A 17,530-nucleotide genomic window follows, 5' to 3' on the forward strand; every position below is an offset into this window, starting at 1 on the left:
CACTGCTAGTGTCTCGCACAGCGGATATTTATTGCTTATTTATTCTTGTTATTATTTGGTTCTTTTCTCCCCCTTTGTCTTTGCACATTTGTTGTCCTTTGCACATTGGTTGTTTGTCCATCTTGTTGTGTGCATCTTTTCATTGATTCTTTGTATTTACTGTGAATACCCACAAGAAAATGAATCTCAGGGCTGTATATTTGAACTTTGAACCAAGCAACGTATGATTGAATGCACAATTACACAAAACTGTCACAGTGTGAGGCTCAGATCTCTGATCCATTATCACTTTACCCAATTGGTCCATAATTATCCAAATATCCATTTATGCTTTTACAGTTGATCACACTGTACCTGGTACACAGTGCCCAAGATGTGTGTCTGTATCAGACTAGCCCTCTCTGCTTTTTACATAGAGAGTACAGAGATCATTTATAATTTACTTGATTAGTCGGGGTGTCAAAGGTTACGGAGAATGCCTAGCACTAGCACTTTTTGCCTTGTGATAGCAATGGCACTCACTCCAGCTCCCTGACACTCACGGACCTCTGGCAGCTAGTGTGTTCCACAGTGAAGACTGATGTAAAGTACCCATTTCTTTGTCTTCCATTACTACCTCACCAGCATCATTTTTCAATGGTCCAATATCAACTCTCACCTCCCTTTTACTCTTAATAAAACTGAAAATACTTTTGGTATCTACCTAATTAGTAAATATTAAAAATTTAAATTATAAATCATAAATAGAAAATAGAAAAATGGGAAGTAAGGCAGTGCAAAAAAACCGAGATAGCATAAACATTCAGAGTATCTTCCCAGGTGTGAAATATCTAGTACTAATACTAGACAGTATGCATTTAAGTGGGTGGCGAGGTGGAGAAACGTCTCTATCAAAGGAGGTGTAAGGCACTCCTTCCCTCTGCTAGCCTGCAGGTCGCCCCTGGGCGAGGTGCAGCACCTGATTAGCCCCCCCCCCCCATGGGAGCAGGTGGTGGATGGTCATATGAGCAGCCGGTGCAAATCACAAGTCCTGGTTATATGACCACTGGCGCCAGGTGTACAATCTCTGAAGAGGATTGATAATGGCCGTCTGGTAAAGACACTGGCCAGAAGGCGGCAATGGCAAACTACTTCTGTAGAAAAATTTGCTGAGAACAATCACAGTCATGGAAAGACCATGAATCGCCCATGACATGTGGCATGATGATGTCATATGGCACGGCACATAATGATGATGTCATACGGCATGGCACATAATGATGATGTCATACGGCATGGCACACAAGGATGCCGATGAGGCATTTAAGGTGAGGGGGAGGGGGAAGTTTAAAGATGTGCAGGGCAAGATATTTTTACACAGAGAGTGGAGAAGGCTGATCCAATAGTGACATTTAAGCTGTAGACGGATGAACAAGCGGGGAATGCAAGGATATGGATCCTGTGCAGGCAAATACACTTAGTTTAATTTGGTATTGTGTTCATTGCAGACACTGTGGTCTGAAAGCCCTTTTCCTGTATGTTCTGTCAAGTTCATGTTTACATGGATATGGCCAAATGAAACAACGTTCCTCAGGGCCAAGGTGCACGACACAGTACATATAACCCACACACAACATATAAGTGTTTTATGTGCTAAAGTGACCTTTTACTTCTTCTTCTCACCTGTCTATTACCCCCCTTGGGTCCCTTTCTCCTGTGGTTCACTCTCCTCACCTATCAGGCTCCTTCCTCACCAGCCCTTGACCTTTCTCACCCTCCTGCCTTCACCTATCACCTTCCAGCTAGCCCCCTTCTTCTCCCCCTACTTTTTCATTCTGGCGTCTCCCCCCTCCTTTCACAGTCCTGATGAAGGGTCTCGGCCCGAAACATCGATTGTTTACTCTTTTCCGTAAACGCTGCCTGGCCTGCTGCGTTCCTCCAGCGTTTTGTGTGTGTTGCATAAAGTAATGTCACATAAATAAATTAACGAATAATAAGATGCATTTATGACACAAGTTAAAAAGTAAACAACATAATGCTATTGGCGCTTCATGCATGATGAGACCTGGACAGTGGCTGGCCGTTCAGTCGTCTCACAGTGTGGGGAAGAAGCTGTTTCCCACCGTCACAGTTCTTGTCCTAATGCTACGGTATCTCCTGCCTGATGGTAGGAGGTTAAAGAGATGGTCTATGGACTGTGCTCTATGTTAGAAAATCTTTCTTGATGTTACTCCTGGAAAGCCAGTAGTTTGGAGCCTAACACTACTTTTTTTTAAGAAGTGTTTTATTTAAACCAGGCAAGGAAAAGTTACAGAAAATTCAGGAAAACTCCAATAAGTTGCTATCTGACTATTCAGTGACAAGAGTGGCCCATGGGTGCTGGTGAGGGGGGGAGGGACACAGATCGGAGACAAATAACCCTCATTGCTCAGCAGTAATCTGCCATTCCCCATCTGAGGTTCAGAAAATTATGAGGGACATAGATGAGAGATCACAGCCAGCATCGCTTTTTGTTTTTCCAGGGGTTAAAATGTCTGATACCAGAGTATTTACTCGGAGGATTGTGTTTGGTTCTGGTTGCTTCATTACAGGAAGGATGTGGAAGCTTTAGAGAGGGTGCAGAGGTGATTTACCAGGATGCAGCCTGGGTTACAGAGTCTTATCAGGAAAGGTCGAATGAGCCAGGGTTTTTCTCTTTGGAGCAAAGGAGGATGAGAGGTGATGTGATAGAGGTGTACAAGATGATAAGAGGTATAGATAGAGTGGACAGCCAAAGACTTTTCCAAGGGCAGAAACAGCGAATACAAGGTGTCATAACTTTTTTTTAGATTATGAGGACACTCAGTCCTCGTTTATTGTCATTTAGAAATGCATGCATTAAAAAATGATACAACGTTCCTCCAGAATGATATCACAAGAAAACACGGGACAAACCAAGACTAAAACTGACAAAACCACATAATTATAACATATAGTTACAACAGCGCAAAGCAATACTGTAATTTGATAAAGAGCAGACCATGGGCACGGTAAAAAAAAAAGTCTCAAAGTCCCAATAGCCCCATCATCTCACGCAGACGGTAGAAGGGAGAAACTCTCCCTGCCATGAACCTCCAAGCGCTGCAAACTTGCCGATGCAGCACCATTGGAATCACCCGACCGCAGCAGACTCTGAGTCAGTCTGAAAACTTCGAGCCTTCGAATCACTTGCAAAGTGATTGGAGGAAAGTATTGGGGGGGGGGATGTCAGAGATTGATATTTTACACAGAGTGGTGGGTCCATGGAGTGCTCTGCCAGTGGTGGTGGTACAGGCAGATACATTAGGGACATTTAAGAGGCTCTTAGATAGGCACATGGTCGATAGAAAACTGGAAGGTTTATGGGGAGGTAAGGGTTTTAAATTGAACTTGGAATACGTTAAAAGTAGGCACAACATTGTAGGTTGAAGGGCCGGTGTTGTACTGTGCCTTTCTAGGTTGTATTTCTATGCTCTATGTTCTAGAGGACATGCATTTTATACTTTACTTTATACTTCATTGTCACCAAACAATTGATACTAGAACGTACAATCATCACAGCGATATTTGATTCTGTGCTTCCCACTCCCTGGATTACAAATATTAAATATTTAAAATATTTAAAATAGTAAGAATTAGTAAATATTAAAAAATTTAAATTATAAATCATAAATAGAAAATAGAAAAATGGAAAGTAAGGTAGTGCAAAAAAACCGAGAGGCAGGTCCGGATATTTGGAGGGTACGGCTCAGATCCGGGTCAGGATCCGTTCAGCAGTCTTATCACGGTTGGAAAGAAGCTGTTCCCAAATCTGGCCGTACGAGTCTTCAAGCTCCTGAGCCTTCTCCCGGAGGGAAGAGGGACGAAAAGTGTGTTGGCTTTAAGGCGAGAGGGGGTAAGCTCAAAGGAGATGTGGGGGCAAGTTTTTTCACACGGAGAGCGGTGGGTGCCTGGAGAGGCGATATGCAAGACCCAGTGACCAACCACATCACTCCTCTTGTCTGCACCGGGAGCCTATGCTCCTGGGTGAAGAAAGTACGGCGGGTGGAGGGGTATCTGAGGGCAATCAAACCGGCCAACGGAACTCCACACACAAAATGCCGCAGGAGCTCAGCAGCTCAGGCAGGATCCACGGAGGGGAATGAACATCTGAAATTCTGGACGTGGACCCTTCATCAGGACTCTATCATTGACTCTATTTCCTGCCTGGCTGCTGAGTTCCTCCAGCATTTTGTGTGTGGTGGGCTTTGGATTTCCGGCACCTGCAGAATCTCTGCGTCTGCGCTGGGCAGCCACAGGGCTCAGCACGTAGAGACGACGTGTTGCCACCGAGAGGATAACGGCTTCCCTTCCCCACGTGAGCCCTCCGGTCAGGGGCTGCTTAATGCCAGTGGTCACCGTGGAACACCTCTCTTCCCCAACGCACAGACGCACACCCATCAACATCCCCCTCAGGGTCTCTCACTGGACCAGAACGGTCAACCACCAACCTGCTGGTAGAGGTTCTCCCAGAAGTCCTGAGTCATCAGCCGGAACAGCGAGAGGAAAGCCCAGCCAAATGTATCGAAACTGGTGTAATTATAATCGGGGTTCCTCCCCGCCTTCAGGCACGTGTAACCGGTGGGACACTTCCTGTAAGAGGGGAAGGAGAAACGCACAGTCAGTAATGATTTCCACACCCTCCCCCTTTCATGTCACAAAACACTTTGCAGAGGCAGGCAGGAGGTTAGCGGCGTGTTGTCTCCAGCACCAGACCCAAGATGGGTCACTGAGACCTCAGTCAGCAGCACGGTGGCATAGGGAGACACGTTAAGTGGCAGGGAGTTTGGACGCAATCACGACCAAGGCACTCCAGCAGCTGTATTTGATCGGGAGCTTGGGGAGATTCAGTACAGCGTGTCACCAAAGACACCGGCAAATTTCTACAGACGTACGGTAGGGACCGTTGGGACTGGCTGCACCACCGGCGGGTACGCAGGCTCCAATGCAGAGGATCGATAGAGGCTGACGAGAGTGGTAAACTCGGCCAGCTCCTTCACAGGCACAAGACTACCCACCATCGAGAATACCCTCAGAAGGCAGTGCCCCAGAAAAGCCTCATCAGCATTAAGGACCCTCATTGTCCTATACAGACCCTTCTATTTGATACCATCAGGGAGGAGGTACAGGAGTCTGAACACACTCTCAGCATTTTAGGAACAGCTTCTTCCTCTCTGCCATCAGACTGATGAATGGACATCCCCCCTACATTTTCCTCCAATAACCTTAAAGTTATGCCCCCTCATATTAGCCATTTCCACCCAGGGAAAAGGTCTCTAGCTACTCACTCCATCTATGCCTCTCATCTTGTACACAAAACTGGAACGTGCCCTCTCCTCATTACTACCATGAGATAGGTGATACCATGCTGCCCTTGACTTGACTTGACTTAACTTGTTATGTAATTGTTGCCAATAAACCGACAGGCTCCTTCCTCCTGTCAAGGGTCCTGACTCCCTGCCCCAGGACGCTCAAGGCCCATCTTCTCCTGAGTTTAAGAGATGAGATGTAATCTCACATAAATGTGTAAAAATCTCAGAGTCCTTCACTGTTACTGAGAAGCTACAGAGTTTGACTGGAGTGTCCAGGCCTAGGAACATTGCCTCAGGATTGAGGGTCAGTGGGGATGCAGTGGCTAAAGTACTAGACACGGAAACCATAAGCCTGAATTAACGATAATCCCACCATCGTACAAAGGTAGAGGGGGAGGAAGCCTTGAGGAAGCAGGGAGTCACTGAAACCTACTTAATATTGAAAGGCCTTGATAGAGTGGACATGGAGAGGACAACTTCTCATACATCTCAATCTGGTTCACTAACGTCCTTCAGCATAAGAGATTTCCCGTACATACCAGGTCTGACACACACATATAATTCTGGACCCAACCTACCCAGCTGGCTCCTAGAAGCACCAATATGTCATCGTTACACTAGACGCAAACAGTCCCACTGACCCAACATGCGCACAGATGCCAAGCTTGAAGCAGGATCTCGACCTGAAACGGCAACAACCGTTTGCCTCCACTGAATACCCCTACCAGTTTGGCTTTTGCTACCGATTCGACACACTATGAATTATTCACAGCGGTCAATTCACCCCAACAAGCCGCAAGGCTTTGAGTCGTAGGAGGAAAACAGAGCACCTGGAGGAAGCCCACGAGGCCTGAAGAGGAGCGTGCCAACTCCACGCAGACAGCACCGGAGGTCAGGATTGAACTGGGGCCTCCGGAGCTGTGACACAGAGACTCTACTACAGAGTTACCACTCCGTTTAGAGGGTGACTGGGTGGGCAGAGAAGGGAAGAAAGTTTCAGGGGCACTGGCCTTCATCAGTCAGGGGCAGGCACTAAATTGGGAAGCTATGGTGCCACTGTAAAAGACACTACAAAAGGTGCTGGTGAGGCCTAATTTAGAGTATGTGTAGAATATTAGTTTGGAGTATTGGAATATTAGTTTTGGTCCCCTACCTGCAGGAAAGTTATCACTAAGCTTGAATGGATACAGAGAAAATTTACAAGGGCATTACCGAGACTTGAGGGCCTGAGTTATAGGAAAAAGTTGAGTAGGTTAGAACTCTATTCACCGGTGCTTGGGAGGGTGAGGGGAGATTTGTCAGAGGTACACAAAATTATGAGGGGTATAGAAAGAGTAAATACAAAAAGGCTTTTCTCCACTGCGGTTTGGTGAGACTAGAACTAGAAGTCATAGGTTAGGCATGAAAGAGGAACCTGAAGGGGAGTTCTTCAGTCTGAGGTGGGTGAGAGTGTGGAACGAGCTGCCAGTGGAGGCCGGTTCGATTTCAGCACTTAAGGGAAGTTTGGGTAAGTTCATGGATGGGATGGTCCAGGTGCAGGTCAATGGGACCAGGTCAGCACAGACTAGATGGGCCGAAGGGCTGATTTCTGTGCTGCAGCACTCTATGGCTCTGTGACAAGGGAATGCAGATGCTGGAATCTGGAGCAACACACAATCTGCTGGGGTAACTCAGTGGGTTGTGCAGCGTCCGTGGGAGGAAAGGAACTCGCAATGATCTGGCTCGAATCCCTGCTTCAGGGCTGACTCATCGGCATGTCAGGTCAAGTTCTGATGCAGGGTTCCAACCCAAAATATCCACAATTTCTTCCACCACCCCGCCAGATGCTGCTCAGCTTGCTGAGTTCCTCCAGGAGATTGTCTGTTGGAAGACTTGGTTACCTTAGATTCTTGCTTGGACTGCCATCCATCTTGGTTTTAACCTAGCCTCCTGCCCAATACTAATGTGAACTGGTCAGCAGAAAAATCTGTTTTTCCATATTTCATTGTTTTCTTCTTAAATCGGCTTTGTTTAAGCGGATTATTTTTCCCATCCTCTGATGAGGAGCCTTTGCAGTGAAACATCAGCGTCTGCCAGAGACTCCATGGAATTGCTGTCTCTGATGCTGGCCACTATGTCATCGGACGGGGGGGGGGGGGGGCGGGGAGGTGTATTTACACCTAATTGCTAATCTGCCAATTCCTATGCCCTCTGAGCTCACAGCTCTGCGATGCCCGTCAGGATCCTGGCACAGACTTAGTTTTATTTCGCTTCGTAGGGATGCTTCCTGGGGACAGCAAGAGAAGTTAGGGGTCAGGTTAGGGAGGAGGGTGGTGAGAGGTTAGAGGCAGCAAATGAAGAATTGGGGGAAGGAACCAGAAGTTGGAAGCCAGTGATCCTCAAGGACGGAGGTCTAAGGATCCAGCTCCAAGGTCTGCAGACCCTGAGGACAGTCAGCAGGCCCATGGTTGGCGAGTCCTGGGGTCAAAACCTAGAGGTCGACATCTGGAGGCCGAAAACAGCAAACAAAAGGCCCTGAGATCAGCAAGTCCAGATGTTAAAGCCTGACCTCCGTGAATCTGGCGATATGGCTGGGAGCTCGGAGGCAGCCTGACCTGGATTTGGGTGGGGGAAGGGATGGTCTTGCTGGAATATGTGATGAGATTTGTGGGCTGCCCCCATCACATCCTCAGATTATGTCGGTTGTTGAGGCAAACAACATATTTCACTGTCCGTTTTGATGTACATGTGACTAATAAGTAAATCTAAATTATATTATAAAACAAACGATCCAACAAGATGGCACCAGCAACCATGGCGACATCCTGCAGACAGCTCACAAAACTACTCCTGAACTGTGATCGATTGCAGTCTGTAATTTTCATTCTGATGATGTATTTTTTGGGCCGACTGAGCGATCTGGTGCTCCTGCTATCTCCCCGGGAATTCGGTGAGGCTGTAGCCATCGTTTCCGAACGGTGGAACGCGAACCCATGGTCAGCTCCATTACTCCTCGCCGATCGAAGCATGAAGCAAGACTGAAATCGGTGAGGACAAGAGCAGATGTTCGGAGCCATCTGCCTGCGTTTGACCAGTCTTGCTCTCGCTGCTGCCAGAGGAAGGTGCTGGTCTGATTGCCTCGGCGTGACATGTGACTGTGGGACTCTATGGTTGAGGTTTAATGTCCTCAGTGCTGAACACGTTCCGTGGTTGTGGACTTGTTTTTGGAGGACTCTGCAGTTCATGCTCCATGCGTCTCAAGTTACTCTCTTCTCTTGCATTTGGCGCGATTTGAGGGAGGCGCTTCAGCGTGAAACTGGCTCTGAGGCTGAGGCCTGCAGTTATCGACTGAACTTACTTGGTGGCTGTGGCTCCCGGGAAGGTTCGGGGGCTCTGCCGTTTGATCAAGCACCCAATGCGTGAAAAGAAGAACAAATCGTACGAACGCCAAAGAGTGAGCATATAGCGCACAGATTATGTTCTTTTTTTTACATGCATTGGCTATTTGATGTTTTCTTTGAATGGGTTCCATGGTGTTTCTTTGTTTCGTGGCTGCCAGCAGGATGATGAATTTCATAATTTGATAATAAATGCACAGTACTTTGAGAATTTGAAAATGCTGGAGGAACTCAGCAGGTCAGGCAGCATCTGTGGAGGGCAATATACAGTCGATGTTTTGGGCCGAGACTCTTTCATCAGGACTGTTCATTTCCCTCCTCAGATGTTGAATGACTTGCTGAGTTCCTCCGGCATTTTGTGCACGTGAGTGTTGTGCTCAAGATTTCCAGCACCTGCTGAATCTCTTATGCCTCACCTTATCCTGAACAAGAAGGGAGAAGAATTGAGCATAAAGAATTCCTTGCGCTGGGTGAGTCCCGACCAGTGGGAAATGACCCAGTGACAGAGCTGAGCATTTGAAGGAGAGAAAACGAGAAAGGGCAGAATTGTGGAACTCTGCTCCCACAGAACCACGGGATCAGAAATCAGATGGCCGAGATCAGCAAACAGTTGCCGGGGGAGGGGTCTCGATGGATCTGGAGCCGCAGTGCAGAAATGGAGCTTTGGTCACAGAAGAGCCCCGCTCTTACCAAGTGGTGGAAAAAGCTCAAACCCAATTGCACTTAAAAGCAGGGCAGCACTCAAAATACTTCATCCATCCTAAAGCCTTAAAGGGAATCAGCGCAAAAATTAATGCTCCACTAAGGAACAGCAAATCAAAGCCCCAGAAAGGACAAATCAGAGGAGATGTGACAAGAATCTGCTTCTTTTCTTCATCTGTTCTACCAACAGCTTGCATGGCCCATAATCAGTACAAGGATGAAGGTGGCTCCTGTCACCATGGCAACACCAGCTAGCCGCCTGGTGTTCATGAAGATTACTTTAAGTGCGGCCTGCAAGACCCTCCTTCATTGGCCTCTTCCTACGCTGGGGAGAGGAAACCACTCCAGTCTCTAAAGAGAGTGGAGCCCAGACATTACCACAAGAAGGCTTGCAGCTACAGTCTAGGCCTCACGCAGGCTTCCAAGTGAAGTCACATTTCAATCAATATTCTGCAAATGTTGTTACATTAGAAGGTAGCGCTGATCAGCTCAGATATTGATTAGTGCTAGCTGCTATCAAACTGGCACAGACTTAAACTCCATTATTTGGTACTTCACAAAATCAGCTGGCCACGTTTTACCATCTTCTACAGCAAACTATGCACCAAGCAGCTCCCCACTTATTGATGCACAAACAACAGGAATTCTGCAGATGCTGGAAATTCAAGCAACATACATCAAAGTTGCTGGTGAACGCAGCAGGCCAAGCAGCATCTATAGGAAGAGGTGCAGTTGATGTTTCAGGCCGAGACCCTTCGTCAGGACTAACTGAAGGAAGAGTGAGTAAGGGATTTGAAAGCTGGAGGGGGAGGGGGAGATGCAAAATGATAGGAGAAGACAGGAGGGGGAGGGATGGAGCCAAGAGCTGGACAGGTGATAGGCAAAAGGGATACGAGAGGATCATGGGACAGGAGGTCCAGGAAGAAAGACGGGGGGGGGGTGACCCAGAGGATGGGCAAGAGGTATATTCAGAGGGACAGAGGGAGAAAAAGGAGAGTGAGAGAAAGAATGTGTGCATAAAAATGAGTAACAGCTGGGGTACGAGGGGGAGGTGGGGCCTAGCGGAAGTTAGAGAAGTTGATGTTCATGCCATCAGGTTGGAGGCTACCCAGACGGAACATAAGGTGTTGTTCCTCCAACCTGAGTGTGGCTTCATCTTTACAGTAGAGGAGGCCGTGGATAGACATGTCAGAATGGGAATGGGATGTGGAATTAAAATGTGTGGCCACTGGGAGATCCTGCTTTCTCTGGCGGACAGAGCGTAGATGTTCAGCAAAGCGGTCTCCCAGTCTGCGTCGGGTCTCACCAATATATAAAAGGCCACATCGGGAGCACCGGACGCAGTATATCACCCCAGTCGACTCACAGGTGAAGTGATGCCTCACCTGGAAGGACTGTTTGGGGCCCTGAATGGTGGTAAGGGAGGAAGTGTAAGGGCATGTGTAGCACTTGTTCCGCTTACACGGATAAGTGCCAGGAGGGAGATCAGTGGGGAGGGATGGGGGGGACGAATGGACAAGGGAGTTGTGTAGGGAGCGATCCCTGCGGAATGCAGAGAGAGGGGGGGAGGGAAAGATGTGCTTAGTGGTGGGATCCCGTTGGAGGTGGCGGAAGTTACGGAGAATAATATGTTGGACCCGGAGGCTGGTGGGGTGGTAGGTGAGGACCAGGGGAACCCTATTCCTAGTGGGGTGGTGGGAGGATGGAGTGAGAGCAGATGTACGTGAAATGGGGGAGATGCGTTTAAGAGCAGAGTTGATAGTGGAGGAAGGGAAGCCCCTTTCTTTAAAAAGTGAAGACATCTCCCTCGTCCTAGAATGAAAAGCCTCATCCTGAGAGCAGATGCGGCGGAGACGGAGGAATTGCGAGAAGGGGATGGCGTTTTTGCAAGAGACAGGGTGAGAAGAGGAATAGTCCAGATAGCTGTGAGAGTCAGTAGGCTTATAGTAGACATCAGTGGATAAGCTGTCTCCAGAGACAGAGACAGAAAGATCTAGAAAGGGGAGGGAGGTGTTGGAAATGGACCAGGTAAACTTGAGGGCAGGGTGAAAGTTGGAGGCAAAGTTAATAAAGTCAACGAGTTCTGCATGCGTGCAGGAAGCAGCGCCAATGCAGTCGTCGATATAGCGAAGGAAAAGTGGGGGACAGATACCAGAATAGGCACGGAACATAGATTGTTCCACAAACCCAACAAAAAGGCAGGCATAGCTAGGACCCATACGGGTGCCCATAGCTACACCTTTAGTTTGGAGGAAATGGGAGGAGCAAAAGGAGAAATTATTAAGAGTAAGGACTAATTCCGCTAGACGGAGCAGAGTGGTGGTAGAGGGGAACTGATTAGGTCTGGAATCCAAAAAGAAGCGTAGAGCTTTGAGACCTTCCTGATGGGGGATGGAAGTATATAAGGACTGGACATCCATGGTGAAAATAAAGCGGTGGGGGCCAGGGAACTTAAAATCATCGAAAAGTTTAAGAGCGTGAGAAGTGTCACGAACATAGGTCGGAAGGGATTGAACAAGGGGTGATAAAACAGTGTCGAGGTATGCAGAAACGAGTTCGGTGGGGCAGGAGCAAGCTGAGACAATAGGTCGGCCAGGACAGGCAGGTTTGTGGATCTTGGGTAGGAGGTAGAAACGGGAAGTGCGGGGTGTGGGAACTATAAGGTTGGTAGCAGTGGATGGGAGATCCCCTGAGCGGATAAAGTCGTTGATAGTGTGGGAGACAATGGCCTGGTGCTCCTTGGTGGGGTCACGATCGAGGGGTAAATAAGAGGAGATATCCGCGAGTTGTCGCTGTGCCTCGGCAAGGTAGAGGTCAGTACGCCAGACTACAACAGCACCCCCTTTATCAGCGGGTTTAATAATAAGGTTAGGATTAGTGCGGAGGGAGTGGAGAGCAGAGCGTTCCGAAGGAGTGAGGTTGGAATGGGGACAAGGCATTGCAACCTGCAAAAATAAAAATTACATCATACAACATAGAACATGACAGCACATTATAGGCCCTTCAGCCCACAATTTAGTGTCGACCTCTAAGATCAACCTAACCCTTTCCTCCTCAACAGCCCTCCATTTTTAGACCATAAGATACAGGAGCAGAATTAGGCCATTTGGCTCATCAAGTCTGCTCCACCATTTCATCATGGCTGATCCATTTTTCAAGCCATTCAATCCTGGAATCATTTCCATGAACCTCCTTTGAACCCTCTCCAATGTCAGCACATCCTTTCTAAGATAAGGGGCCCAAAACTGCTCACAATACTCAAGGTCAGGCCTCACCAGTGACTTATAAAGCCCCAACATTACACCCTTGCTTTTATATTCTAGTCCTCTTGAAATGATTGCTGACATTGCATTCGCCTTCCTCACTACCGACTCAACCTGCAAATTAACCTTTTGGGAATCCTGCACAAGGACTCCCAAGTCCCTTTGCACCTCAGTTTTTTGAATTTTCTCCACATTTTTCTATCATTATGTGCCAACCTAAAGAGTTTCTTAAATGTCCCTAATGTATCTGGCTCTGGCACCACCCCTGACATGGTGTTCCAAGCACTTACCACTCTCTGTGTAAAGACCCTCTGCAATGCTTCCCCATCAAACTAACCCATCTTCACCGCAGCAGTTAGAGAGTCAGATAGCATGGGAACAGGCCCTTCAGCCTACCAAATCAATGCTATCCATCAAGAAACCATTTACAATAATGCTCCACTGATCCCATTTCTTGCTCCCCACATTTCCATTCACCTGCCCCAGATTTTACCCATCAGCTGCACGCTAGGGATAATTTGGCCAATTAGCCCTCTGGCCCACCCATTTTTGGGTCGGGGGAGTAAACTGGAGCACCTGGTCACAGGGAGAGTGTGCAAAGTCTACATGGCGTTGCTGTGGTCAGGATCGAACCTGGGTCTCTGGGGTTGTGAAGCAGCAGCTCTACCATCTGCTAAGTTAAAGTCTGTCCTGAGTCTTTGTGGCCCATCAGGCTGGTGCTTATGCCGGTTTCTGTGGTGTGAAGCGACTGAGAGTACGAGACTCCCCCCTCCCCCCACCGCCCCGGATAGGACGCCAGTCCATCGCGAGGTTAACCCCCAGCATTTTGCCGGTACCCACTTTCAGCTGGGTGGACTGGAGCAGTGTGTGGTTAAGTGCCTTGCTCAAAGACACAATACACTGCCTTGACCGAGACTCGAACCCACGACCTTCGGATCATGAGCCCAACGCCCTAACCACTTGGCCACGCGCCACACCTCCACCATCTGTGCCACACCGCCATTCTTTAGGGGAAGTAATCTGACCTCTTTTGCTCAGGTCACTGCTTGTAAGCTACAAGCATCACGGCCTGGTATGGAAACACCAATGCCCTTGAATGGAAAATACTACAAAAAGTTATAGATTCAGCCCAGTACATCATGGGTAAAGTCCTCACCACCACTGAGCACGTCTACGTGGAGTGCGGCTGCAAGAAAGCAGCATCCATCAGTGGAGATCCAGGCCACCCAGGAGATCCCTCATCTCACTGCTGCCATCAGGAGGAAGGTACAGGATCCTTGGGACTCACACCACCAGGTTCGGGTATAGTTACTACCACTTAACCATCAGGTTCTTGAACCAGAGGTTCACTCAGCTTCACTGGCTCCATCATTGAAACGTTCCCACAACCTATGGACTCACTTTCAAAGACTCTTCATCTCATGCTCTCGATATTTTTTTTAATTTATTCTTGTTACTTCATTCTTTTTGTATTGCACAGCTTGGCATCTTTTGCACACTGGTTGAATGGCAGTCTTTCACTGATTCTGTTATAGTTATTATTCTATTATGGATTTATTGAGCTTTCCTGCGAGAAAATGAATCTCAGGGTTGTTATAAGGTGACATGCATGTACTTCGGTAATAAATTCACTTAGAACTCTGAACATCTAGTCTACTTAAACCACGTTATTTTCTTCCCAAAACCCACCACTTTATCCATAGTACTGACAGCTGGAATTTAAAATCCATCAAGAAATGTAGTTGCTAGAAGTCTGTAACATAAATGGAAAATGCACAGAATACTCAGCTGGTCAGTTCTTTGGTAATAAATGTATTTTGAACTTTGAGGTTAAATATTTGTCATCAGAACTGGGAATGAGGAAGAAAATTAGCATTTCAAAACAAAAAAAAACACGGAACAGAGATAGAAAGTGACTTGAAACATTAACTCTGTTTCTCTTTCCACAGACGCTGCCTGACCTGCTGAGTGTTCAGTGTAGGAGTCACATGGCTGACACCAGGAGCCATCATAATGAAGCTTATCCGGGACCCGCCCCTGCACACCACCTTGACAGGGAGCAGATGAATATTATGTTGGCATCCCACTTACCCTGCATCTGTGTTGTTTCCACAAAGTAAGGCATCCTTTTGTCCTTCAATAAGAAAGTAGTTCTCTAAATATTAACAAAGATAATATTAGTGCACTGCATAACAGAGGGAAAGAAGTTAAAAGCAACTTTTTTTTCAAATCTGATTCTTTGGTCTTTTTGCAAACCAAATGGTGGAGCAGAACATAATGATTTCATTTAAAGAGCACACAGATGGGGCCATGAGCCTGGAGGAACATGGGCTGACTTGGGTCTAGATAGTGGACAACATGGCGTGAACTCCTTGGCCCAAAGAGGCCTGTATCTGTGTTGTGTTGCTCTATGACTCTCTGACTCTGAAGCAGGGCTTCCCAATCTTTCCTTTTATGCCACGGACAAATACTACTCCTCCAAGAAGACCACAGCCTTGTAGAGTTTGGAAGCTTGCGTGCCTCAATGACCTTGGAGGACTGGATGATTGCAAATGTCACTCCACTCTTTAAGAAGGGAGGAAGGCTAAAGAAAGGAAATTATAGGCCAATTAGTCTGACCTCTGTGGTTGGGAAAGAGTTGGAGTCTATTATTAAGGATGAGGTTTTGAGGTACTTGGAGACGAATGATAAAATAAGTCAAAGTCAGCATGGTTTCTGTAAAGGGAAATCTAGCCTGACAAATCAGTTAGAGTTCTTCGAGAAAGTAACAAGCAGAGTGGACAAAGGAGAGGCAGTGGATGTCATTTACTTAGATTTTCAGAAGGTATTTGATAAGGTGCCACACAAGGCTGCTTAACAAGATAAAATCCTGTGGCATTACAGGAAAGGTACTGACATGGATAGAGGAATGGCTGACAGGCAGGAGCAGCGAGTGGGAATAAAAGGGGCCTTTTCTGGTTGGCTGTCGGTGACTAGTGGGGTTCCTCAGAGGTCAGTATTGGGACCGCTACTTTTCACATTGTTTGTCAATGATTTGGGTAATGGAATTGATGGCTTTGTGGCAAAGTTTGCAGATGATACGAAGATAGATGGAGGGGTAGGTAGTGCTGAGGAAGCAATGCAATGGCAGCTGGACTCAGACAAACTGGAAGACTGAGCAAAAAAGCAGCAGGTGGAATACAGTTTTGGGAAATGTACGATGATGCATTTTGGTAAAAGGAACAATGGTGCAGACTATTATCTGAATGGGAAGAAGGTTCAAACATCAAAGGTGCAGAGGGACTGTGCAAGATTCCCAGAAGGTTAATTTACAGGTTGCATGACTAACAGTAGTGAAAACTGAGAGGAAGCTACTGACATGATGAAAGAAGCCCTGAACAGTACCAGGGATGGAGGATCTTCACCGCTGACCCAAATGCCAACAGCAGTCAGTACCAACACCATTAAGCAAGGGGTCTGTGAACCCCTGGTTGGGGGGGCCCTGCTTCATAGAGCACCTTTAACGTGGTAAGTAGTCCGAGCACGCTGGACTCAGTGAATCACGGGGTTTGGAATTTGGGCAGCGGGAAAGCAGGCGGCGGTAGAGACAGGCGGGCACTGTGAAGAGCCACGACCTGCAGGTCTATAGGCTGAGTGCCTCGGGAGCAGGATGAATTAAATGTGTACCTTTGGCTGGCCAAGAACACAATGGGCCGAATGGCCCCCATCTATCCTGCAAACTGCCAACCAGAAGTACATTCTTAAAGACTACAGCGCAACAAATGATTGACATGGGCATCCAAATATCGACGTGTAGTCGATATTTTTCCAACACCACCCTCCCCTTACCACCACCAACTTCTGGTGACTGGGAAGATCACATCGTCAGCACTTTGTCCTTGAATGAACTGAAAGGATTGTCTGCATTTGCAAAATTGGGATAATCACAATATTGTGATATTTCTTCCCAGGGAGCATGTAAGCTACGGAAATAGATTAGGGGCATTTTGATAAGGCTCCAATTTAAGCCATAATCCATTGATTTATCACACAGATTTACCGATGGATGAGCGTGCATCATCTGCCGCTGGTCTGTGTGGGTCGGAGCGCTTATTTACATCCTCTGATTAAAGGCACATTCCTCTGCAATTATTCAGCTGAAATCAATAGCTATGATCAAGCCAGGGTTGATCATGCTGAAAACAGTGGAGATCTCTTTCAGCGTGGGAAACGTGTTGGATTGGAGGGTAGGTCTCTGGGATTTGATTTGGTGGCTGTCATGTGGTCGGGCAGTTAATCACAACACTGGCACTGTACATGAATCAGCTATGCCTATTTTCCACCCCCCCCCCAACCCCCCACAGGTTAGATATGAACCGCAGTGACTTTTTTGTGCTCGGCAGCAGGGAGAGCTTTGCACATTAGTCCTCCTGTGTTAGTCAGGCCTCCCAGTCGCCCCCACCCCCCCAGCCAACTGGCCACACTTCCTTCAGGACTGGGGCCTGCACTCTTGATTAGAACACAGAGCATCACAGCTCTTCAGCCCATGATGTCGTGCCAACCTCCTGACTGACTCGAAGATCAATCTACCCCTTCCTTCCTACATAGCCCTCCATCCATGTGCCTATCTAAAAGTGGCTGAAATGTCCCGAATGTATCTGCCTCTACCACACTCCTCGTGCACCCACCACTCTCTGTGTAAAAGAACCTACTTCTGACTTCCGTCCAATCATCTTAAAAGTATGCCCTCTCATATCAGCCATCTTTGCCCTGGGAAAATTGAGCTGGTTATCCACTCTATGAATGCCTCATATCATCTTGTACACCTCTATCAAGTCACCTCTTATACTCCTCTGCTCCA

General features: G+C 47.4%; 1 protein-coding gene across 3 annotated transcripts in view; it reads right to left on the reverse strand.

Annotated features, from left to right (window-relative positions):
- scn5lab (sodium channel, voltage gated, type V-like, alpha b) overlaps positions 1-17,530 on the reverse strand; it is a 489,515-nt gene that overhangs the window by 264,465 nt on the left and 207,520 nt on the right. For all 3 annotated transcript variants that reach the window (XM_063044491.1, XM_063044492.1, XM_063044490.1), the window contains exons 9-10: positions 14,782-14,845; positions 4,488-4,629 (exon numbers count right to left, since the gene is read on the reverse strand). In XM_063044491.1, coding sequence (XP_062900561.1) covers positions 4,488-4,629; positions 14,782-14,845 — 206 coding nt within the window. The remainder of the gene's footprint in view (positions 1-4,487; positions 4,630-14,781; positions 14,846-17,530) is intronic.

The sequence above is a fragment of the Mobula hypostoma genome, chromosome 3, assembly GCF_963921235.1.
Source record: "Mobula hypostoma chromosome 3, sMobHyp1.1, whole genome shotgun sequence".
Classification (NCBI taxonomy): domain Eukaryota; kingdom Metazoa; phylum Chordata; class Chondrichthyes; order Myliobatiformes; family Myliobatidae; genus Mobula; species Mobula hypostoma.